The following is a 22,007-nucleotide window of genomic DNA, read 5'->3' as shown; positions in this document are numbered from 1 at the left end:
CCTCTACCTGTGGGCAGAGGGCCGCGGTCGTCACTACGCTGAACAGGAGGCCGATGCAGGTAAGCTACACAACTGAGCTCCATCCTATCCCTTCCAGTAGGGATAGGAGTATTTATCTGCCACACCCCAACAAGGGGGGGGGGGGGGGGGAGTGGAAGCCAACAAGAGACAAACCCATGACTTCATTTTGGTTCTTTTAGTAGGAACTAGTTCTTGCCTTTTGCTATTTATAAGAGGTACGCTTGCCTCCCTCTTATAAATTTGGTCCAGAAGTCTGACCACTGATCCTGCGGTGCACACCCCGATCAGCTGGGCAGAGGCTAGGATCCCTCCCTCTGCTCTTACGACCAGGGAGGGAACCAAGGTAGGACAAACACGTCTGTTCATAAGACTCAGATTCCACCCACCAAGAAGTGAGTCTTCCTATTGTTAAAGGACCGAGGGTTTGTATACATATCGGAACAAATAACAATTTGTCGAAAATTGTATTTTTCCTAACTATACAAACCTGAGGTCCTTTACATGTAGTCCCACCTCATGCCAACCCCCTCTGCATTTCCTGGGCCTAAAGCAAAGTGACTCCTCTCCTCGCAGTCGAGCTGACCGCCAACTGCTGGACAAGTAGTTAACTACCGAACCCCCTTATTCGAAGCTTATGACCGGTTCAGCTTCCGCTAAGTACCTTCCTATTGTTAAAGGACCTCAGGTTTGTTTAGTTAGGAAAAATACAATTTTCGACATTGTTATTTTGTTCCCATTTTCTGATTCTGAGAGGTCACAAGTGTAATCCTATTTTTTGAGATTTTGTTGTAGAGATTAAGCTCACTAATACATTCTAAATTCCTAATATTTGTGAACTTTATATTTTGCATATGTGTTTAAGTCATTTTTGCATATTTTTCATATGTGTTTAAGTCATTTTTGCACCATTTGACAGATGCAAGCGTGCCCCAACTGCCGCAAACCTCTTCCTCGGTGCTCGCTTTGTTTAGTCCACATGGGTACTGTTTCTGGCTGGTGTAGTTCCTCTAAAGTAACAGGTACAGAGGATGAGTCAAATACTAATGCTGATGATCCAAAGAAAAAGTTGGCAAATATCATGACGTGGTTTACTTGGTGTCAGACCTGTAGACATGGTGGACATGCTCAACACCTTATGGAGTGGTTCAAGTAAGTCAAAAAGCAACCTTTCCTCTATCGAGTTTTATTGAATCTGGATCTACGACATGCCTTACAAGTATAAAAATTTATTTAGAAAATCCACTTGAGTTTGGCTTCACAGTATATTATAGTAAGTGAAACATCACAATTTTTGAAAGTAAATTGCATTTGTACATATACGGAACAAACCTTCGGTCTTAACATTAGGATTTACTAGCGCCAAGCTGGAAACTGGTAGAATTAAAATTACACTTGTGAGATCCAGGGACTATTGGCATCTATACCAGGTCACGGGGCATGTATACCCAGAATGCCCACAGCTACCTGTGACCCACCAGTTATTTTCCTACCGCCTTTAAGATAAGACGTGTTACTGTCTATCTGATTTAAAGCCGGTTTTTCAGTTTGCCCGTTTTTTATCCATTTCATTTTTCATTTCTTATTACCTTTTCTTTCTCCAAGTGTGCTCAGTGTGAGTGAAGAGTGTATAAGTGGTATGATGGAGATTTTTGCCTCAACATCGGGATCGTCTGCCGTTTCGAAAAGGAGACAAAGGAAATGCCCAGGAGTCAGTGGCTTTCCATGTTCTAGATTTCTAACTTCGGTGTCGAGGGATCCTCATCCAACGTGTAGTAGGTGCAGGGAAAATGTATGTACGATTACTAATCCATGTTCTGTTTGTCGCGGTTGGTCGGTGGAACAGTGGAAAAAGTTCTATGAGAAAAGCCAATACAAAAGGAAGGTGGTGACGCCATCTTTGGATGACCAAACCTTACCGGCTTCTTTTGTATCGGCAATAAACCAGGCTGCTCCATATGTTTATCCACCTGCTTTTGATTTGTCCCATACCCCTTCGGTTTCTCCTAGCGGTTCAGTATCGGAAACGTCAGGAGGGGCCTTGGTTAATTTTATGAATAATATGCACTCTCCTTTGTTCCCAGCAAGTAGAGGGGGAGCACCGCCATCTTTGTTCCAGGCTCCTGCTCCCGAAGCGCATAGGTTGGACGGTACGTGGTCAGCGCTAGGCCTACCAGGCGTACCAACCTTAGATGGTTTGCTTGCGCATTATATGGCGTCACGGTTCCAGCAGGGTCCGGCAGCGCTGAATGTTCCTCATCCCCCTGGCTTGCAATTTATGGGAATTAATGCCGCGGCTACGCCATCAAACTCGATGTTTACAGCGATGCAAAACGTGGGAGGTAGTTTGGCAGCAAACGTGCGGTTGCCAGCAGAAACCTCACAGTCTCTCCCTATGAGAGGGATGACGTCACAACATTCGTCACACACCGATATGGCAGGCGTGATGATGTCACAGACTGCTTCTCGGCCTATTTTGCAGCACCCAGACTCTAATACGCCTTCTGACTCGACAATGCAAACTGTAATGCAGAAATTACAGGATATAGAGAAGAGAATGGATAAGAGACAAAAATAAAAAGTGTGATTCGCCTTCTTCGTCTTCTTCCTCTAGTTCGGCGTCATCGCTAAGTCCGATAACGTCACGGCGAGCGCCAGTCAAGCGTTGGAGGAGGATTCGGGAGTTCGCGACTGATCCTTGGGCTAAGAGGAGAAGAATCAATTCTTCTTCATCTTCAGACAAGACTGTCGTATCCAAGTCAGCAGGAAGGTCGGGAAGTCAGTGGCTAGTAAGCACAAGGCTAGCATACGAAGCCGTTCGCAAGAATCCTAACAAGCGAGAGAGGCGACGGCCGACGGACTAGCGGCCGATGCGGAGTTGCCAGTTCGGATCGCAAAAACTACGATACCGCTGGTAAAATCGACGTTGGCGGCGAAAGGTGCAGCAGAGGATAGAATGCAGGTCCCAGTTTCGCCCGTAAGGCCATTCAAAATACGTACGAAGGACGATAAGGCTCCTATTAAGAGTACGAAGAATAGGGAGTTGGCAACCTCAGTGGATACGTTCGTGGAATGCAGTGTCCGTCTGGATGAAAGGTCGAGGCCGAGTTCTCCGACACTCGTAAACAATACCAATACTAATAGAGACGAAGTTATATCTGTCTTAAGGGAGCCTTCATCTTGGAGATCTAGACGAGATTCTCGCTCTAGATCCGTGAGCAGAGAAAGAGTGAGGCGTTCTCGTTCCCCTGCTGACTATTCGGGATCGAGCCAACGGCGGCCAGCAAAGATCAAAGAGACCGCGGCCGTAGGGGCAGGAGACCTACTGGAACTCCTAATAGATGTGCCGAGAGAGTTACCCCCATGGAGCAACCTACTATGTCAGCCGCACATGGAGAGGTACCACCAGTCGGTGAAGTCCCTATCGCTTCACAGGTGGAGACTGTCGAGTATCTCCTCCGAGCGAGAGGGTTTTCGCAGAAAGCAGCAACTCAGATGGCAGGAAATATCAGAAAATCATCTGCGACAGTATACCAAGGAAAGTGGTCAGCATACTGTGATTGGTGTCGTAGAAGGAACTTGTCTCCACTCGGTACCACTATTCAGCAGTTAGCAGGCTTTCTGATATATCTCGGAACAGAAAAGCATATGTCTGTATCTGCAGTGAAGGGGTACAAGGCGGCTCTAGCCTCAGTCTTACGAATGAAAGGAGTGGACATTTCGTCTTCATGGGAGTTGGCCATGCTGATGAGGAGCTTTGAACAGTCATGTCCACCAAAGGAGCTAAAAGCCCCAGATTGGGATCTGACCATGGTACTGAGTAGTCTGACAAAATCCCCCTATGAACCACTAAGGCAGTCCACGGATAGGAGCCTGACCCTGAAGACAGTCTTCTTATTGGCCCTGGCTTCAACCAAAAGGGTGGGGGAGCTACATGGCCTGTCATATCTCATAAAGCACTCGAGAGGTTGGAGGTCATTGGTATTTGAGTTTGTCCCAGAATTCGTGGCCAAGACCCAAAACCCAACAATAGTAGACGGCAGATTCGACTCCTTTACCATACCTTCCTTGGCAGACTTTGTAGACAATGACAAAGATGAGATGCTTCTGTGCCCCGTCAGGGCACTAAGGGAGTACTTAAGAAGAACAAGGCACCTCAGGCCAGGGTGCCGGAGGTTGTTTGTAAGTACAGGACGGAACAAGAAGGAAGTGTCCAGGAATACAATATCGTTCTGGCTAAGGGAGACGATCAGAGATGCTTATATGGCAGAAGACAGAGGGTCAGATAGCCAGGTGGGAGCTAGAGCTCATGACATCAGGGGCTTGAGTGCTTCTCTGGCATTTAATAAGAACATGTCTGTGGATAGAATTCTGAAAGCTGGTGTGTGGAAACGCCAAACAACTTTCACCTCATTTTATTTGAAAGACGTTGCCCATAGATCCTTGGACACTTTTTCCTTGGGTCCAGTGGTGGCGGCCCAACAAGTGATATAGCTCATCCAGTACCCCTAGCGGGTCAGTTTGCGTCTAGTCTAAGATGAAGGTATGAAAGTAGAATGAATGGGATGACTGGTCTTTTTTCTTTACTACTTTCTTCCTACTCCTTTAACTACGGGCAATATGAAGGAGAGTACCGTCGTGTGCTGGAACGGACTAGATGCAGGTGAGGTGGTCAGCCATACTGTGAAGCTATCTTAGGTTATGATATACTCAGTAGCAACACACCCCTCTAGATAATAGGGAAGAGAGGGGTGAAGGTGGATCCAGTTGCAAGGGACAAGAGTAAACCATAGAATGGTATCAACACCCAGTGAGGGAAACCAATAGATTCGCTTATATCTTTGGTTCTAGGTTCATTGTCCATTCTCTTAGAATTTCCCTATATATTCGGAAATGGATAAGGTGGCAAACTCCCAGTCAGCTGTAGAGACTTACCTCCCTCCAATAAGTAAGTCTATCCTAATGTTAAGACCGAAGGTTTGTTCCGTATATGAACAAATACCAAATTTGTAACTAATTTGTATTTTTCATAATTAACAAACCTGAGGTCTTAACAGGTAAAGGCCCACCTCGAACCACCCCTCCAGCAGTCTAAACTGGGTTAGAAATATAACTGGTGGGTCACAGGTAGCCGTGGGCATTCTGGGTATACATGCCCCGTGACCTGGTATAGATGCCAATAGTCCCTGGATCTCACAAGTGTAATATTAATTCTACCGGTTTCCAGCTTGGCGCTAGTAAATCCTAATGTTAAGACCTCAGGTTTGTTAGTTATGAAAAATACAAATTAGTTACAAATTTGGTATTTTTCTTAACTATACAAACCTGAGGTCCTTTTTATAAGGAATTACTTTCAGCGCCAGCTGGAACTCGGTCGTAAGATTCAGTAACAAGGTAGTTAGGCAGTAACTGCTTGTCTGATGGTCGGGAGTCCCGCCTGACTGGATGTAAACATTCCACTTTACTTTAGGCCCAGGAACAGAGTGACGGGTAGCATGAGGTGGGCCTATATGTAAAGGACCTCAGGTGTGTATAGTTAGGAAAAATAAAATTTACTTTCAAAAATTGTGATTTTTTCCTACACGTTAGACAAACCATCGGTCCTTTACATAAGGAAGACTCACTTATTGGTGGGAGGAAGCTGAATCTTGTGAACAGATTGGTGTTCGCCTAACCTGAGTTCTTTCCCTGGTCGTAAGAACAGGGAGGGAACCTATCCTCTGTCCAACTGATTGGAGTGAGATACTGCAGGATCAGCGGTCAGACCTCTGGACCAATTCATAAGAGGGAGGCATGCGTACCTCTTATGAATAGCAAGTTAGAGCTTCAAGTCATAAGTAAGAGGCCAAATATAAAGCATTGGGTTTGTCTCTTACTGTTGTCTGCTTTCCCCCTTGTTAGGGAAGGGACGGATAAATGCTTTTATCCCTAACTTGATTTTTCACCTCGTCTTATCTAAAGGTCATCTTATACTTGGAAATATACGGTAAAAGTGATTACTAAGTAAAAGACAAGAGAGCATAACTAACTTAGGCAGAGCAGCTAACTAATCATTATCATTAGCTACATTGAGTAATGGCAGCCATAGTTACTCTTGAAACTCTCCACCCCTATGACAGACTGCTGGTCATATGAATACTGAAGTCATTAAATAGTCCAATTTTCCAGTCTGGTATCTTGCCCCTAACTGTATTTTGAGTTTTGCACTTGCAAATGACTCTACACTTTCTTCAGCCAAATGACTTCATGACATTTCATTCAGCTTCATTTAGCTGGTATTTTTCATAGCTAACAAACCCGAGGTCTTAACAGTAGGATAAATGTGGAAGCGAGTCAGAGACCATGCTATAATCTAGTGATGAATCGGTTTTTCTTCCAACCCACGATGAAACATAAGAGGGGTAGCTAGAGGTGGGCAGTCAGTGTTAAGATCTTAAGTTTGTTAGCTAGGAACATACAAATTAATTTAAAATTTGTCCTTTTTTCATATGCGAAACAAACCTTTGGTCTTCATAGTAGATAAGACTCGCACTTGGAGGGAGAACCCTGAAATGACTGGAGGTTCAGCACACTTGGTCAGATCATTATTCTTAGAAATGAGAATTCTAAAGAAGACCCAAGTCTTTGAGATGTTAGATATGGAGATATCTAACACCCAGTGCACTGGGTTTAAATACAATGAAACATGTCCAGATTCACTGCATATACAGAAGTAAAAAAAGAACTGTAACCTGTCGTGCAACAAACGGGTTTGTCACCACCCCTCACTCCCTTTGGTGGAGGGAGGGTTTGAAGCTACTGAGAAGCAGATTTGTATGTTGTATGGCATATAAAAAGTGTTGTAACAGTATAATTGCAAAACACAACTGCATCAAGCCAGTTCCAGCATATGATGTGCCTATTCTTAAAACTGCCCATATATATTGAAAAAAGGAGAAAAGAGAAAGAAAAGGGACCAGTAATCTCACTCATTCCCTCCTTCACACAATCCTTCACATTTGTTGATCAGCCACCATTGGACCCAAGGAAAAGTGTCCAAAGACCTGTAGGCAACATCCTTCAGGTATTAGAGAGTGAAAGTGATTTGATGCAGTCAAGAACCAGCATTCAAAATTCTATAAACAGATAAGTTCTTCTTACAAGCCAGGGAGGAACCTAAGCCTATGATGGCATGTGCTTCTGTATGCACAGAATTGGTGACAGAACTTGACGATGAGGAGTAGGCTTGCCTAATCACCTCGTAGTTAAACGAAAGGATATTCTAGGGCATCTTTCTTGGCCTAGCCTGTGTTAACCTAAGTCTACGACCCAAGGCTGTAAGTGACAAGTACTTTAGATAACAATGCAGTGCTCTGACAGGGTAAGGTAGAAGCTCTTGAAGGTTGCAGATAACAAACTCCACCCCGTAAGGAACGAAAAAGGAGGCAAATCTGTTGTTGTGAATCAAAGGAATCTGGGTCTTGACCACAAATTCCAGGACAAATTCGAAAGCTACTGACCCCAACCCTTTGTAAGTTTACGTCATAATCTTGACCTTGGAGCTCTCTAACTCTTCCATGGAAGCCAATGTCAGAAGGAAAACTGTTTCCAAAGTCAGTTTCCTGTAAGACAATTGACACGTGGGCTCAAATGGAGCTCGAGTGAGACTACTCAGTACCAGAGTAAGGTCCACATAGGAGGTCTAAGTTCCCTAGACTGCTCAACGCTCTTGAACCACATTGAGAATTCCCAGGGTGAAGTGATGTCCACATCTTTCAGATGAAGAACTAATCACAAGGTAGCCCTGTAGTTCTTGCCAGTAAAACAAAGATTTTCCTCTGTTCTGAAAAAGATCCAGATCATCTTTATCTACTGAACAGAAACTGTGAGTGGGGAGAAATCCCTTCGATGACATCAGTCACAACAGATGGCCCATCTTGTATACGGCTGACAAAGATCCTCTGAAGTAGCCTTACATCTGACGCTGCTCTGCAAGAAAGATCTCTTGCTCAAAAGAGATACTAGACAGCTTCCAGACATAAAGATCATACTCATTGGTGGTATCTGTCCACATGAGGTTGGTGGAGAAGATTGTGCTAAGGTGGAATCTCTCTCAGCACTGTTGAGAGAAGAGAAGAGAGACCCTGGAAGCACAAGGAACTTAAGACTTTGGAACCCATTACTATTCTGTTCAGGACATAATGGAATAGGCAGAACAGAAAATGGAACCATTACTATTCTGTTCAGGACATAACGGAATAGGCAGAACAGAGGAAATGTGTAACCTCCAAGGTTGTTCCCAGCATGCAAAAGTGAGTCATGCACCCTAGCAAATGAATCTGGGACGATGAACAGTAAACCTCTAGCTTCCTGTTGAACCATGTAGCATAGAGGTCTAACATGGTCTTCTCCAGGTAGGCAGAGGAACAATAGGATAATCCAAGGGGATGTCCTGTGATGATATGCTCTAGCAAGATACATTCTAAATACCCTACAAAGGAATGTACATTTTCAACAGAGGAGGCATCCTATGAGGAGATCCCCTATGATGACATAAGTTCTGTATGCTACTCATCAGAGATGTCTTATGATGATAGGACATGTCTCCCTTTATGACTAAGGAACCCACCATGGTTATGTTCCTGAGCAAATATGTATCCTAATTCCTGCAGCGACAGGAACAACTAGGATATTGAGATACAGTACTGGTCTGGTTACTTCAGTTTCATTTAGCTAGTAAAAAACAGTATGTTAAATGATTGATTACCGTGCATTTTCCTAATTCCTGAAATTTGGCTCTGTATTCAGAACTAGTTCACAGTATGCAAAGTGCACTTGCAACCCTTCTTGACAGTGTGGAAAAAAGCTTAAATATATAATGCAAACCTTTGTTGATAAAATGAGCCTTTTGAACTACAGACAATAATTATTATAACCACTTTTTCTGGTAAATATTTAATGTTTTTTTTATATATTATAAAGCTTAAATGTTATTTTGAGACAAGAACAACTTGATAAAACATAAACAATTATTAGACTTTGATAACTTTAGTTTTTTTTATAATTGACGCTAATTCTAGTTTTAATGAGTATTTTGAAGGACCAGTTGCAAGCCTGGCACCCAGTTAGTCCTGATGAGTTTGGACTGTACTGCATTTGAACAGTTGTTCCGATACGTAATACAAACCATCGGTCCTTTAACAATAGGAAGTAGCTAGCGGCAGCTGGAACGGTCGTAAGCTTCGAACAAGGGGAGAACGGTAGTTAACTGCTTGTCGGCACGCGACTGGGAGGTAAACAAATCACTTTTGCTTTCGGCCGTGGGTGTGAAGGACGTGTTCGTCATCGCTCTCTGCCCGCTTCATCGTCGTATGCTTTGTTTATATTGTGTTTTCTACTAATGGTTTGTTTGACTTGAAAATGAAACTGTAAGTACACTGTTTTCATTTTCATTACTGAATTATGAGCCAACATGGAGCTATCGCCGTAGATGCAGCGATTTCCGCTCTTTTCATGAATTGATACCCTTGAATTATGTCTCGGTGCCGAGGGCGCGCGCGCTCACGCTGAGTCATGTATTTTGGGCGAAAGTGTGTAATTGAAAAATGTAAGTACTCTTTTCATTATATTTTTGCCCTGTGCGTTCGTTGCCGAGAGCGTGTTTGCGCTCGGCACGAGCCTCTTATTTTGTATGAATAGAATGCAATGAAAGTGGATTCGCAATTGCAGTATTCTTTTCATTTTCATTTATTTAATTGCATCAATTTTAATTTTGGATCAATTTCCGCTCTTACCCGGGAATTGATCCTCACGATTTATTTTCTGTGGAAGTGAAATCGCAAGTGCAGTATTCTGTTTCATTTTCATATATATTTTATGATAGCATCATATTATGATGGATCAAGTTTCCGCTCTTACCCGGGAATTGATCTTTTCCCCTTTAAGTTCTATGAAGTGAATCGCAAGTGCAGTATTCTGTTTCATTTTCATATTACTTTTCACTGCTGTGCGGGGGTAGGGGAAGCGAAGGTCTGCCAGGAAGTCGTCGGAAAGCTCTCCCGCGACTCCCTTGGTATTCAATTCTTCGTCTTCTTTTCTGCCCCCTGCTCAGCTTCCTCGTTGTATTTTGTATTTGGGGTCTTCCTTGCGTTCGGGGTGGGGCATGTCTCCCCCCCGTGCGTGAGGGAACCCCTCTTACTAATCTGTCTGTGCTACTGCAGGTGCTACATCCGTGGGAGACGACCTTGGACAGGTATGGACCACTGCGGCAGCAGGGCGTGCCTAGCATCCACGGGCTGCTGCAGCGTCTAGCGAGGTCTGGGGCGGTCTCCACTACTACCTCCACGGCCGCTTATGCTGCTCCCCCCCGCCTGGTCTACACTCCCCATGCTGTGTCGGTGACGCCGTCTACCGCTACTAGGGCCGGTCGCCGCCGTACCGAGGGGGGGTATGCTGCCGCCGCCTATGTTCTTCGTGTTGCCTGCCCCAGACTTCCGCTATTCCAGCAGCTCGCCCCTGGACCGGCCGCCAGTGCCCAGGTTCCCACTGGCTGCCGATGATTCTACGAGGCGATGGCTGGGCCTGCCGTACCTGCCGCTGATGTGGTTCCCGCTGCTGGCTTGGCTGTCCCTTCTGGGTCTACTGCTGCTGCTGTTCCTGCCGCTCCTGAGCTGGTTGCTGTACCTGTCGCTCCTGGTTCCTGCGCCTGTCCATGCTGGTCCTGCCCACGGTGTATCGACCCCAGTCCCAGGTCCTTCCGGACAGGTGCAGTCGGGCCGTGTTGCTTCGGCAATAGCCCCGGCTCCGGCCTGGATGGAGGACCTGACGACTGTCCTGCGTGAGCTGACGAGGAAGAGGAAGAAGAGGAAGGTGTCATCTTCGTCTTCATCGTCTGCTGCTGCCTCTTCCCCTTCGACTTCTAAGGCCCATAAGCCGAAGAAGAAGAAGGCTGCCTTCCCCCCTAAGAAGTCTCCTTCGGGAATTCTAAGGGCCCGTCCCACCCCCCCCCGGTGGGATGGGGGGTCCATCTGCTGGTCCTCCTGCTGGTTCCTCCTGCTCCTTCGGGAGCGGGGCCCGTCTCCCCTTCCGTAAGGAAGAGATAGACGGGGACCAGAGGAGTACCGGTTAGCACTGGTACTTCCTCGCCTGGTGCTAGCGGCATGCGCCTACGCCAGGTTTCCTGGCTCGGTCTCAGACCCCTCTCGTTCGCGAGAGGATCCCGAGTGTACGCTCTCCCTCGGGAGACCGTGCAGCCAAAGTTTCGGCGCCAACGGACGCGGCACGGAGCAGAAGGCTGGTGAGAACCGCTCAGGTGACTCGCCCAGGCCAGCGGCCGCTCTCGCAGCGACCAGCTGGTAACCCAGGGTTCCCCCCTAAGAAGGCTCCTTCGGGAATTTTAAGAGCTCGTTCCACTTACGGGGAACAGGGCCCGTTCCCTTCCGAAGGAAGAAGAAGACGGGGACCAGAGGCGTACCGACTACCACCGGTACTTCCTCGCCTGGTGTTTGCGGCGCTGCCGCTACGCCGGGTTCCGGCTCGGTCTCTCGTTCGCAAGAAGTTCCGAGTATACGATCTCCCGCGGGAGAGCGTATAGCCAAATTTTGGCGCCAGAGTTCGCTCGGCGCCATGACCGTGGCACGGAGCAGAGCTGGTGAGAGCCGCTCATGTGACTCTCGCCAGGCCAGCGGCCGCTCTCGCAGCGACCAGCTGGTAACCCTGGTAGACGAGACTGTCTGACCAGCCACGGGCTGAGGCTGGGAAGAGGTTCTCCCGATCGTTGGTGCTAGCCTCGGCTGGTACCAGCGGTATGACGCGCGCGAGTACACGCACCGGTCTCACCGCGACAGTGGTCTCTGCAGGTCTCCTGACCGCCGCGCCCACAGGACCGGGCGGAGGAGGGGGACCAGCAGCAGCTCCTCTGCACACGAGATCGGAGGCCGCTGTTCTCGGTCCAGCCATTTCCCTGGGAAACGGCTCGACTAGGCCTGCAAGTTGGCGATCGCCTGCAGCCCTCCAAGCCCGCTGGTTCTGCCAGCGAGCAAAAGAGGAGCGTCATGTCTTCCTCTCCCGTGCCTGCAACTTCCTCGATTTGCACCAGGAAGAGCGAGGCACAGTGGGGTGATCGTGAGGGGCATGCCCCGCACGATCCCGTCATGACGCCGTAAGTACCAGGTACGATCTTCGGACCGACCAGGACGTACGCGCAAGTGGCAGGAGGAATCCGAAAGGGGTCTGTCGCAGTTCCTCCTCCTTTAGGGGGAGGTTCTCGGAATGCTCTTGTTCGAGGGGCTTGACGGTCCTACTCTGCAAGATGCTATGACTTCCGAGATCCAGAGGAACTTTGTCGAGGTTATGGCGCTGATTCGTCAGCGCAACGACCTCGGGGAAGGATCGCCGCTCCCACCAGCAGAGCCCACGTCTCGGCTCGAGTCGTTTTGGGGCCCGAGAGGGAACCCAGACGACGGTGGGTCTGCCGCGATCGGAGCTTGTCTCCAGATAAGAAGGCTCTCTCAGATCTGGCCGGTCGAACAAGCTACTTCCACCTCCTCTACTGCGACAGCGGCGTTTCTACGTGTCTTCGGACACCGTATTTAAATACCACTTTGGTCCTCCTGAGAGGTTTAGACCTCGATGAGGACTGGAATGAGTCGGAGGACGGTATGGGCTCTCTCCTGTCAGGTGTCGATCAGCCCCACCCAGACGACGTTCACAGTGGCGGCAGACCCTTATCTACAGGGCGAGTTCGTAACCCTCCTTGGGAAAACGTTTTCTCCTGACGATACGTTTTCCCAGACTCTGAGAGGCCATCGCCACTAGGCGAGGGCTGTTCCTACTCTTCTCCAACTGCTAGTTCCACTGGGAAGGCGAGAGAGTATCCAATTCCTCCCCCATTCCCTCTTTCCTTACGGCTATGAGGGAAATGGGAGGGATCCTACAGAGATTTCTCTGTAGGATCCCACGTTGGGGACTGCTCTACCGGGGGGACCTTCGGGTCCTACCTGACGTAAGCCCCAGTCGTTGAGGAGGGATCCTGCCCCATCCTCGATTTCTACGGGAATCGAGAGGACCACCAGCCGATATCGTTTGACGAATTCGGTGGGGGTTTCGCAGAGTGCTTAGAATTCTACGGAATTTCTAGCGCATTCAGAGTGTTCGAGTTTTTTACGATCTCCAAACACTTAGGCGAGACCACGATCCAAAGTGAGCGAGACGAGAATCCCCGATAATTGTTACACAATAATCGGGAACCTCGCCTATGCTCGAATTCCTGGAATTTCTAGCATTGGGAAGAAGACTGCTGCTGAAGAAGACTATCTCACAGTAGGCGACCAACCTGGAATAGAGAAGAACGGACGGGAACATCCAGTTTGGCTTGAACTATCGTCTTCGTTATTCTGTTCACCATTGAAGCTTTCCTTCGAGGAAGACTTCTTCACTCTCTTTGATAGAGATTGAAGGTGGTCGATCTCCAATCCTTATTTTGTTTTCTTGAAGGAAAAGAATTTAGGATGGAGATCGTTGTTCAGAATCCTACAAATATACTACGTATATTAACCTCGCGACATGATTCTGCTAAGCAGTTGAATTGTCCGAGGGGTAGGCGCATATCCTAGTTACTCTACGGATTGCGGCTTAGACGAGGAGTATTCTAATTGAACTGCAACTCGGGGTTGCCTGCAACCTCCCTGGAGTTTCCAGTTTCAATTTTATATACTTATGGTTTTGTCACGACAACACCATTTCAGCTTTTGTATTTACCGAAATTCGTTTCACCTAAATATAATTACTTGAGCATATCTTTTTATGCTCGGTGGTTCTAGCCGAATGCATTCCTTCGTGGAAAGGATTACTTGGCAACTCAGGATGACGAGTCAGCGACAGCTACTGCGTATTGAATTGCCCAAGGCAATTCAGTACCAGCTGCCGCTTCGAGATGCACGGTTGGTTATGTCTTTCTCCCCTGCTTTGATTGAATACCAACCGTATCTCTGCCCAACAATCACGGACTTAAGTCTCAGATTAACGGGGATTCTCGCATACATGAATGACCATCTACTGCTGTGACGCTCGAATTCATCGCCTTCAGTATTGCGAGAATTTACAACAGAGATATCTCTTCGACTTTCATCTTTCTGTTTACCGCACGGTAACAGAATTCTGTAATAGTCTTGCTACATCGCACTGCGATAATGCGAATGATTTTTGCGGAATCTGAGTTTGTCCTCAAAATATCTCGTATTCGTAGGTGTGCAATTGTTCATTGTTCACCCCGGATTAGCAGATGTATTGAAAGACATCACCTACTCCCAGACCTGCCAGGTCTACTTCCAAACGTTCAGCCCATGAGAAGCAGTTCTTCAGGCGGCTCTCCCCTGTGTTTTCATTACTGAAGAACGTCCTGCTTTCATTGCAACTACGACTTCTCACCGGACAGCAATGAAATAGCGGTTAGCGTTTTCAGTCATTTGTAAGCACAGGTTCAGAATCTTGAGATTCCTTCTCTTGATTCAGCTGGAAGACGTAGGTTGCATTCATTGCCTACCTTCGTCTTCAACGTCACATAGTGTTGTTTCTCCTTAGCTGAGATTCAACTACTACTATGAGAGTGTCTTGCCTTCAGGGACCTAGGTCTCTAGACGGCAATTGACTTTCGCCTTTTGAGCATATGCCTTAAGAGAATCATCACCTCGCCGACCGGCATTGGTGACAAACAAATATGATATTGTTATGATACAATAAAGTTTTATACATACTTACCTGCAGATATATACTTAGCTTTAGACTCCGTCGTCCCAACAGAAATTCAAATTTCGCGGCACACGCTACAGGTAGGTCAGGTGATCTACCGTCCTGCCGCTGGGTGGCAGGAATAGGAACCATTCCCATTTTCTATCAGAATTTTTCTCTCTACCACCTGTCTCCTGCGGGGAGGCTGGGTGGGCCATTAATCATATATATCTGCAGGTAAGTATGTATAAAACTTTATTGTATCATAACAATATCATTTTTATACATTCAACTTACCTGCCAGATATATACTTAGCTGATTGGCACCCTCGGTGGTGGGTAAGAGACAGCTAAATACTGAGTAGACAGGTAAACAACATACGTTGTAGGTAATAAATAAATAAAACCTTGGTTCCTATCTGTTTCGACGGAGGGTTGACTACCTAGCTATTGCTTAGGAGTCTACTCCGTCTCAAGAGCCTCAGCGAGGATGTGACCTATGGCTAAGAGTTCTTGTAGGTCTGTCAATGGGGGTGGGTCTTTAATCCACTTACCGTCGAAGAACCTAATGGCCTTTGTCAATGGGGTCTTATCCACTTATATGACAATACACCTATGCCTAGCGGCATAATTAAGGAGCACAACACCGATCCCGATCACCTGATCCTAATACGAGGGTTAGTGCTTAATTTGAAAAAAGTTATCCCCCAACTCCTTTCAAACAACCCCAAGAAAACACACTATGTTAAATAAAATTAACTCACTAGTTAAGGATCAGTGTCGGCTCCCTCTCCCAGCAACGTATCCGCGGACACGTATAAACCAAGAGAGAAGGATCTCTCTTAGGTTAACTTGACATCCTTTGTGTAATGGGAAGTAAACGCAGAGTTGCATCTCCCGTATTTTACAGCTAATATGTCCTTTATGACATATTGTTATGGAAAGAACAAGAATTCGCAAAAGCTCGCACTTCATGCGCTTCAATTCTCAGCTGTTTGAAGGAATCATCAAGTCACATAGGAAGTGCTTTAGAGATCACACTTGTCTCAAAGAAGACTAAGGTGTTCTTTGACATGGATCTCATCTGGATGAAGCCTGAAGCCTGTCTGGCGCCCCGCGCCTGGCTGGCTCCTCGCGCCTGTCTGGCGCTTCTAGCTCTTCCGTCGCATTGCGCCAGGCTGGCGCTTCTTGCGCATTGCGCCAAGCTAGTTCTTATGGAGCTTTTGGCGCATTGCGCCAGGCTGGCGCTTCTGGCGCCCTGTGCTAGGCTGGCACTTATTTGGTGCCTTGCGCCTGGCTGGCTCCTCCCCACTTGCTGGAGCTTCAAGCTTGGTAGAGTCTCGAGGCTGCCTGGCGATGTCCATCTCGGACACTCTTATCCGTCTGATTTGTTCGCCTCTGGTGCAATTGCGCCAGGTTGGAGGCCCTCTCCTTCTCCGCATCAGACAATGACAGTGTTCCTTCGAACTGTCTGCCTCTGGCGTTTTCTCGCCTGTTTTGGCAGTTTGCGCCTGGCTGGCGCTACTTTGTCCGAAAGTGCTGAACAACCGCAATAGTTTATCAGGAGACTGGAGAAGGGTGGAAGAAATTCTTCCACTTTGAGCTTTTGGCCTCTAGCCAGGGGAGGTGAATGTAGTCAGCTCCATCCAGTAGACGATAGGATATCTAACAGTACGAGAGAGAAGAGTCTTCCTCCGAGGAGGATCCTTCATGAGTACTTACGTTGCTAACAAGATCTCTTCTTACATGTTGATGAAGTTTCTCGTTGCAGAATCTTCCCTCTCCTTGCCCGAAGGAAGGGAAGGAGCCTGGAAGTCTAAGGAGACTCCGGGCTGAAATTGGGCGGACCCCTGATTTCTTAGCTTTTATTATATCCCTCTGAATACCTTCTGGGAAGCATTTCGAGCCCTCATCGCACCCCAAAGACTCTGTAGGCAAACGTTTAAACCATCTCTTCTTCTGTAGATGAAAATGTAAGTACCCGGTCTGGACAACGAGAAAACTATCTGAAAGCGTTGAGTCAGGAATAGAGGGTTTTAGTTCTTTTGCCAGACATACTATGCTTACAAGAACCCATTGCCGAGTCTCCATTGAATCTGATGCGAGATTCCAATGCACAAAAAATTCACTTGTCTTCTTGGTAGTTTAGGGCCCAGAGAAACAAAGAATTCCTTCATAAAATTTCTTAAAGAAGTTTGATGAGGAGCAGTTCCATCTTGTCGGAAAATGGAATCTGTGGCCATGAAAAGATCCCATTCGAAGTACATGATATCCTACTCTTGTTGTATTGAGGTATCGTATAAGATCCCGAAGATCTTAATCCTCTGATATTTCTAATTCCCCTTGTAGAGACAGAGTATAGCCTTTTACTGCGTTCTTTGATAGCAGATATATACAGAGGTGATTCCTCCCTCTGAAAGGGAAGAAAAAACCGCTATGAGGTTCACAGAGGTATCGGGAGAGGCCAGTTTCCTCATTCCATCTAGCACGATCTGCAGCAATTCTATTTCTTGGCTATGACTCATGTCATTTACCTTGAAAAATCCTCTCATTCATATCCACTTCCGTTCAGTCTGCACGTAGACAGACTCAGAGTGGAGAGGTTGTTAAGGTCCATTTATAATAGATACTGATAGAATATCCAGACTTGGAAAAGCCTTCCGAAACATGCTGTGAGAAGAACGTAACCTCCGTGAATCCAACCTCTCGAAGGCTAACATGGGGCGAAAAGCATCATCCTCTCTTCCTCTGACTCCATTAATTATCTTAAAATATCTGTTAAGAATTTATATATATATAGGGGACAAAAGACTAATGTTTATTCCCCTTTCAAACTGGATGGCGTATATTGCTACCTTTCTTGGTTTGAGAATAAGGAAGCATTCTAGAGGAAGCTTCTTCGTCTTCAACATTGCCAAGAGATGTATGAGGAAGACTTATCGCAAGTTTCCACAACTCTCTTTCCAACTAAGGGTAGACAGACGTAAATAGTTATTATTGAAAAGATTCTCATGGACGTGCAACCTTGTGCAGCGAACCTCTTAAGGATCGTTACGTTCCGTGTCTGTGTTCCAAACAGGTTCTCTCTTGTTAATGCGAACAGTGGCGAAAAAGAGATTCCCGATTCTCCTTGAGATATGAGAGAGCTGTGGAATTGGCCTAATTGATTTAAAAAATCCTTTCGTCCTTCCCTGGGATCGAACCCCCTTTCAATTAGACGGGGAACGAATCGTGACTTTACTTAGCCTGCTGTCAGAGAGGCTACTGAACCCTTTGGTTAACAACTCGCTATATCGAGAAAATATCAAGTCCACTAAAATGCTTGCATTTCTTTTAGACTATGTGCCAGAACATCTGTACCTCTGTCATGGTACCCGGCGCCATCTTATATGTTATTTCCGTTTCTTGGTAGGAAAAAACTCTATAGTCGTAATATAGTCCATTTCAGGGAAACAAACTTCTGCCACGAAGAAAAACGGTTCCCATTAGACTCATCCATCTCCTCACTGAGCATGCTCCGTTCTCTAATAAGGCTATGCTTTCGTAGGCATGAAAGCATTATATAATATAGTGCTCTACCTTGGTAGAATAATCTATAATTCTGTTACATTGCGGTAAACAGCATTGAAAGGTTGTAAGAGATCTTTCTATTGAAAGCTTCTTAGCAAAAACTCAGACAATGTTATTCATGCTTGCCTACAAATCCCCTCAATTCGAGGCTAAGTCCGTGATTGTAAGGGAGAGAAACGTACAGTCAGTCAATGCCGAAGGAGAGAGAGATATAACTAACTGACCAAGACCGAGAACTAGATGGTACTGTATTGGCTTACAGACAGACGAGACAGCGAGAGAAGTACATTCTTCCTGAGTTGCCAGTTATTCCATTCAATGAAGGAATATGGTAAAATTATTCTCGAGCTTAAGGAAGTATCCAGTAATGCATATTTAAGCGAAACATCCTTCTTTAAATACAGAAGCTGAGTCGGTGTTGTCATAAGAAACTCTTTAAGTGTAATCCTTACCTACGAAATCCCTGGAAGACACAGGGAATTCAGTTGGCAACCATAGAGTAATTACGGTATGCGCATATGACTCGACCATACAGTATTCCTATACAGAAAATTATCTACTCCATTCTTTCCTTGCCGAGGCAAGGAGAGAATGGAAAATTTTACTATCTTCGTTCTTTTCGTTAATAGAACGAACTAGTATTATCCAAAGGAGATCCCAAGTGAGAACCGAGGATCAAAGAGAATCTCTTAAGCTTTCTAATTTCTTGGACATAAGACTAAAAGGACATATTCTACGCGTCTATTACTTGGAAGAGCCTCTAATCAATGAATGAGAGCTCCTCCGAATCTTGTCCAAGAGAGCTATATGCTAAGTATTGAGATCTTTGTGAATGAGAACTAACCCATTAAGATACAAAGAGTATAGGGAATTTAATCCAGGCACTCGTTAAGTCTTCATGATTTCCAAAGAAATCGCGGAAGGGACAGGATTCCAGTTCAGATCTAGGGTTTACGAAAGGAAAAAATTGATGTTCCCTTTCCGCAGTCATTCCCTAACGCCGATGAGTAAGAATGAAGGAGAGAATCCACGTTGAGAGGAACTGCCTGTTACAGCAGTCTTCTGAATATTGGAGAAGGGCTTCTCTCAGTATAAGTATCATTCTGACAAAAGCGACGGCCGCCTGTGCGACATCTTGCGCCTTTGTAGGTCACTCACGTACTGAAGTAGAAAAGCCCCTATTCGGTGAAAGACAGGCGGAAAAAGACTCTCTCTGTTCCTTTGGAAGAGAACTAGAAGTCTTTTCTATTCTCTTGCACGATACAACAGATCTTTCCGATTTCTGAAGTCCCGAAGAGGAAGATCGTTTCCGAGGAGAAGAACTGTTGGAAGGCGACCCCAGCCTGGAGGATTCCGCATGTCTGGAATGTTCCGCTTTGGTGGAAAGTTCTTCGCGCTTGGAAAGTTTCTCTCGTGCGGAAGGTTCCGCGCGCCTGGAAAGTTCCGCGTTTGGAATGTTCCGCGCATCCGGAAAAATATTCCCGCTTGGAAAGTTCCGAGCGTATGAAAGGCGATCCGCGCCTGGAAAGTTCCGTGCGTCTGGAAGTTTCCGCTTGTGCAGAAGGTTCCGAGCGCTTGCAAAATTCCGCTTGTGTGGAATGTTCTGCGCGTTTGGAAAAAGATTCCTGCTTGGAAAATTCCGAGCGCCTGGAAGGCGATTCGTATCTGGAAGCTTCCGAGCGTCTGGAAAGTTCCGCTTGTGCGGAAGGTTCCGTTCTCTTGGAAGGAAACTCGCGCCTGGAACGTTCCATTCTTGTGGAAGGTTCCGTGTGTCTGGAAAAAGATTCCTGATTGGAAAATTCTTCCGCTTGTCTGGAAAGTTCGGAACGTTCGGAATGTTCCGAGCGCCTGGAAGGAAACTCGTGCTTGGAACGTTCCGTTATTGTGGTAGGTTCCGTGCGTCTGGATAGTTCCGAGCGCCTAATAGGCTCCTCACTCTTGGAAGGTGCCTCTTGCTCGGAACGATCCATGGAAAGATCCTTCTGTTTGTCCACTTGATTCTAAGGCTCTTCGCTCTTGGACATTTGTTTTCGATTTGAAGGCGCCTTGCGCCTAGAAAGCTCCTCTCTGTTAATCTCCTCTCCCGGAAAGTTCCTCCTGCCTGGAAAGGGCTTCTGTCCTGCCTGGCGCTCCTTGCCAAGATGGTTCTTCTAGGGCTGAAGAAAACCACTCATCTATAGGAGCTAGTTTCTTGGGAGAAGGCGGAACATTCTCAGGAAGCTCGGATACAACTCCACACTTCATGGAAGAAAACGAAACAGGAGATCAGACTCTGGTTCTCGCTTGGACTGTTGGAACGCGGCTCGCGCTTGGACTGCTGGAACGCGGCTCCCGCTTCTAGCCCAGATGGCACTTAGTGTTCTCTTAACTTTCCGAGAACACGCTAGATCATCCGAACTCCAAACATGTCCATTCTTTGTCTTTTCGGATGTAAGATGAAGAATCGAATGAAGAGACGCACATTTTTTTAAGGATGCCTTTGCAATGGCCCTCCTTGGCAGTCTGGGATGCTCCAGATCCTGCCGAGGGGACGCCTGATCGGTGGGGATTCTCCGTAACCTCCGTAAGGCTTTCGACATTCCTTCTCCTCTCGGCTTGGGAGCTTGGAAGAGGACTAGGCCTGGGAGCGAGATGGAGCCGAACAGAACGCACCCTCCACTGCACTGGAAACACTATATTCACTTCTTACCTTTTTTAAGAGCTCACATTATGAGCTCTCTAGATTTATTCTTCAAATTTTCACAAGATGAATTTGTAGTTTCTGTGAGGTAAGAAGGTGATGAGGATGCAACAACTACTAGTATTGTTAATACTCTAATTGCTCGTTAATACGAGACATATTAACGCTTCTAAAGGAAGCGTTTTTAGTAATATGCTTTCTGACTTCCTTGAATAGGAAGTTAGTGTTTAAATTCCTCAATCAAGCTTTTTTTTTAACACTTCTTACACGTATTAGTGAATAGATATCAAAGTTTCCCTTTATTGCAAAATATGTGAGTGTCTACCGGTCGGTAGTTTCACGTAAATTTTTTCTTCGAAAACTCGAAGCTAAATACATTAAAAAGTTACTAAAAGCGTATGCCGAACCAAAGACCCAGTACTTCCCTGCAAAAGACAGCCCAGAAGATCGATGGTGATGAAAAACGAAAATCAAGTCAGGAGGTACCGCAAACGTTGTTTACAATACGAGCGACAGAAAAATTCTGATAGAAAACGGGAATGGTTCCTATTCCTGCCACCCAGCGGCAGGACGGTAGATCACCTGACCTACCTGTAGCGTGTGCCGCGAAATTTGAATTTCTGTCGGGACGATGGAGTCTAAAGCTAAGTATATATCTGGCAGGTAAGTTGAATGTATAAAAACATTATTTGTTTGGTCTCTCGGCATAACCCTTTAAAAGGCGAAGGTCACGTGACTTACTCGGATGCTTGGACAACTCGCCTAACTTCCGATACCGAACCAGTCAGTCGGCAGCTGTCAGAGCGCCAAAGTCAGTTACGAACTACGCTGTGGACTTAGTTCGGTTGTTACGGAGCAATCATTACTTCGTCTTAATGGCTTGTCACAGTACCCATACCATCGACACCCACCATGGAGTGGTGTCGGTGTCCTATCCACTACCGAGAACTTCGCTGCTTGGGGATAGGAAGATGCGAGAGACTTCATGGCAAACGGACAGACCAGTATGGGTACTGGACATCACCGAAGTCGA

At 46.4% G+C, this 22,007-nt stretch overlaps 1 protein-coding gene across 1 annotated transcript in view; it reads left to right on the top strand.

The window, feature by feature from the left end:
• Positions 1–22,007, top strand: part of LOC135217300 (GATOR2 complex protein MIOS-A-like) — a 189,681-nt gene that overhangs the window by 165,545 nt on the left and 2,129 nt on the right. Inside the window, 1 exon segment of the mRNA XM_064253066.1 lies at positions 938–1,170. Within this exon segment, the coding sequence (XP_064109136.1) occupies positions 938–1,170 (233 nt within the window).

This window comes from Macrobrachium nipponense, chromosome 7, assembly GCF_015104395.2.
Source record: "Macrobrachium nipponense isolate FS-2020 chromosome 7, ASM1510439v2, whole genome shotgun sequence".
NCBI classification, from domain to species: domain Eukaryota; kingdom Metazoa; phylum Arthropoda; class Malacostraca; order Decapoda; family Palaemonidae; genus Macrobrachium; species Macrobrachium nipponense.
The sequence above is the reverse complement of the archived record's forward strand: the minus strand, read 5'-3'. Positions and strand labels throughout refer to the sequence as shown.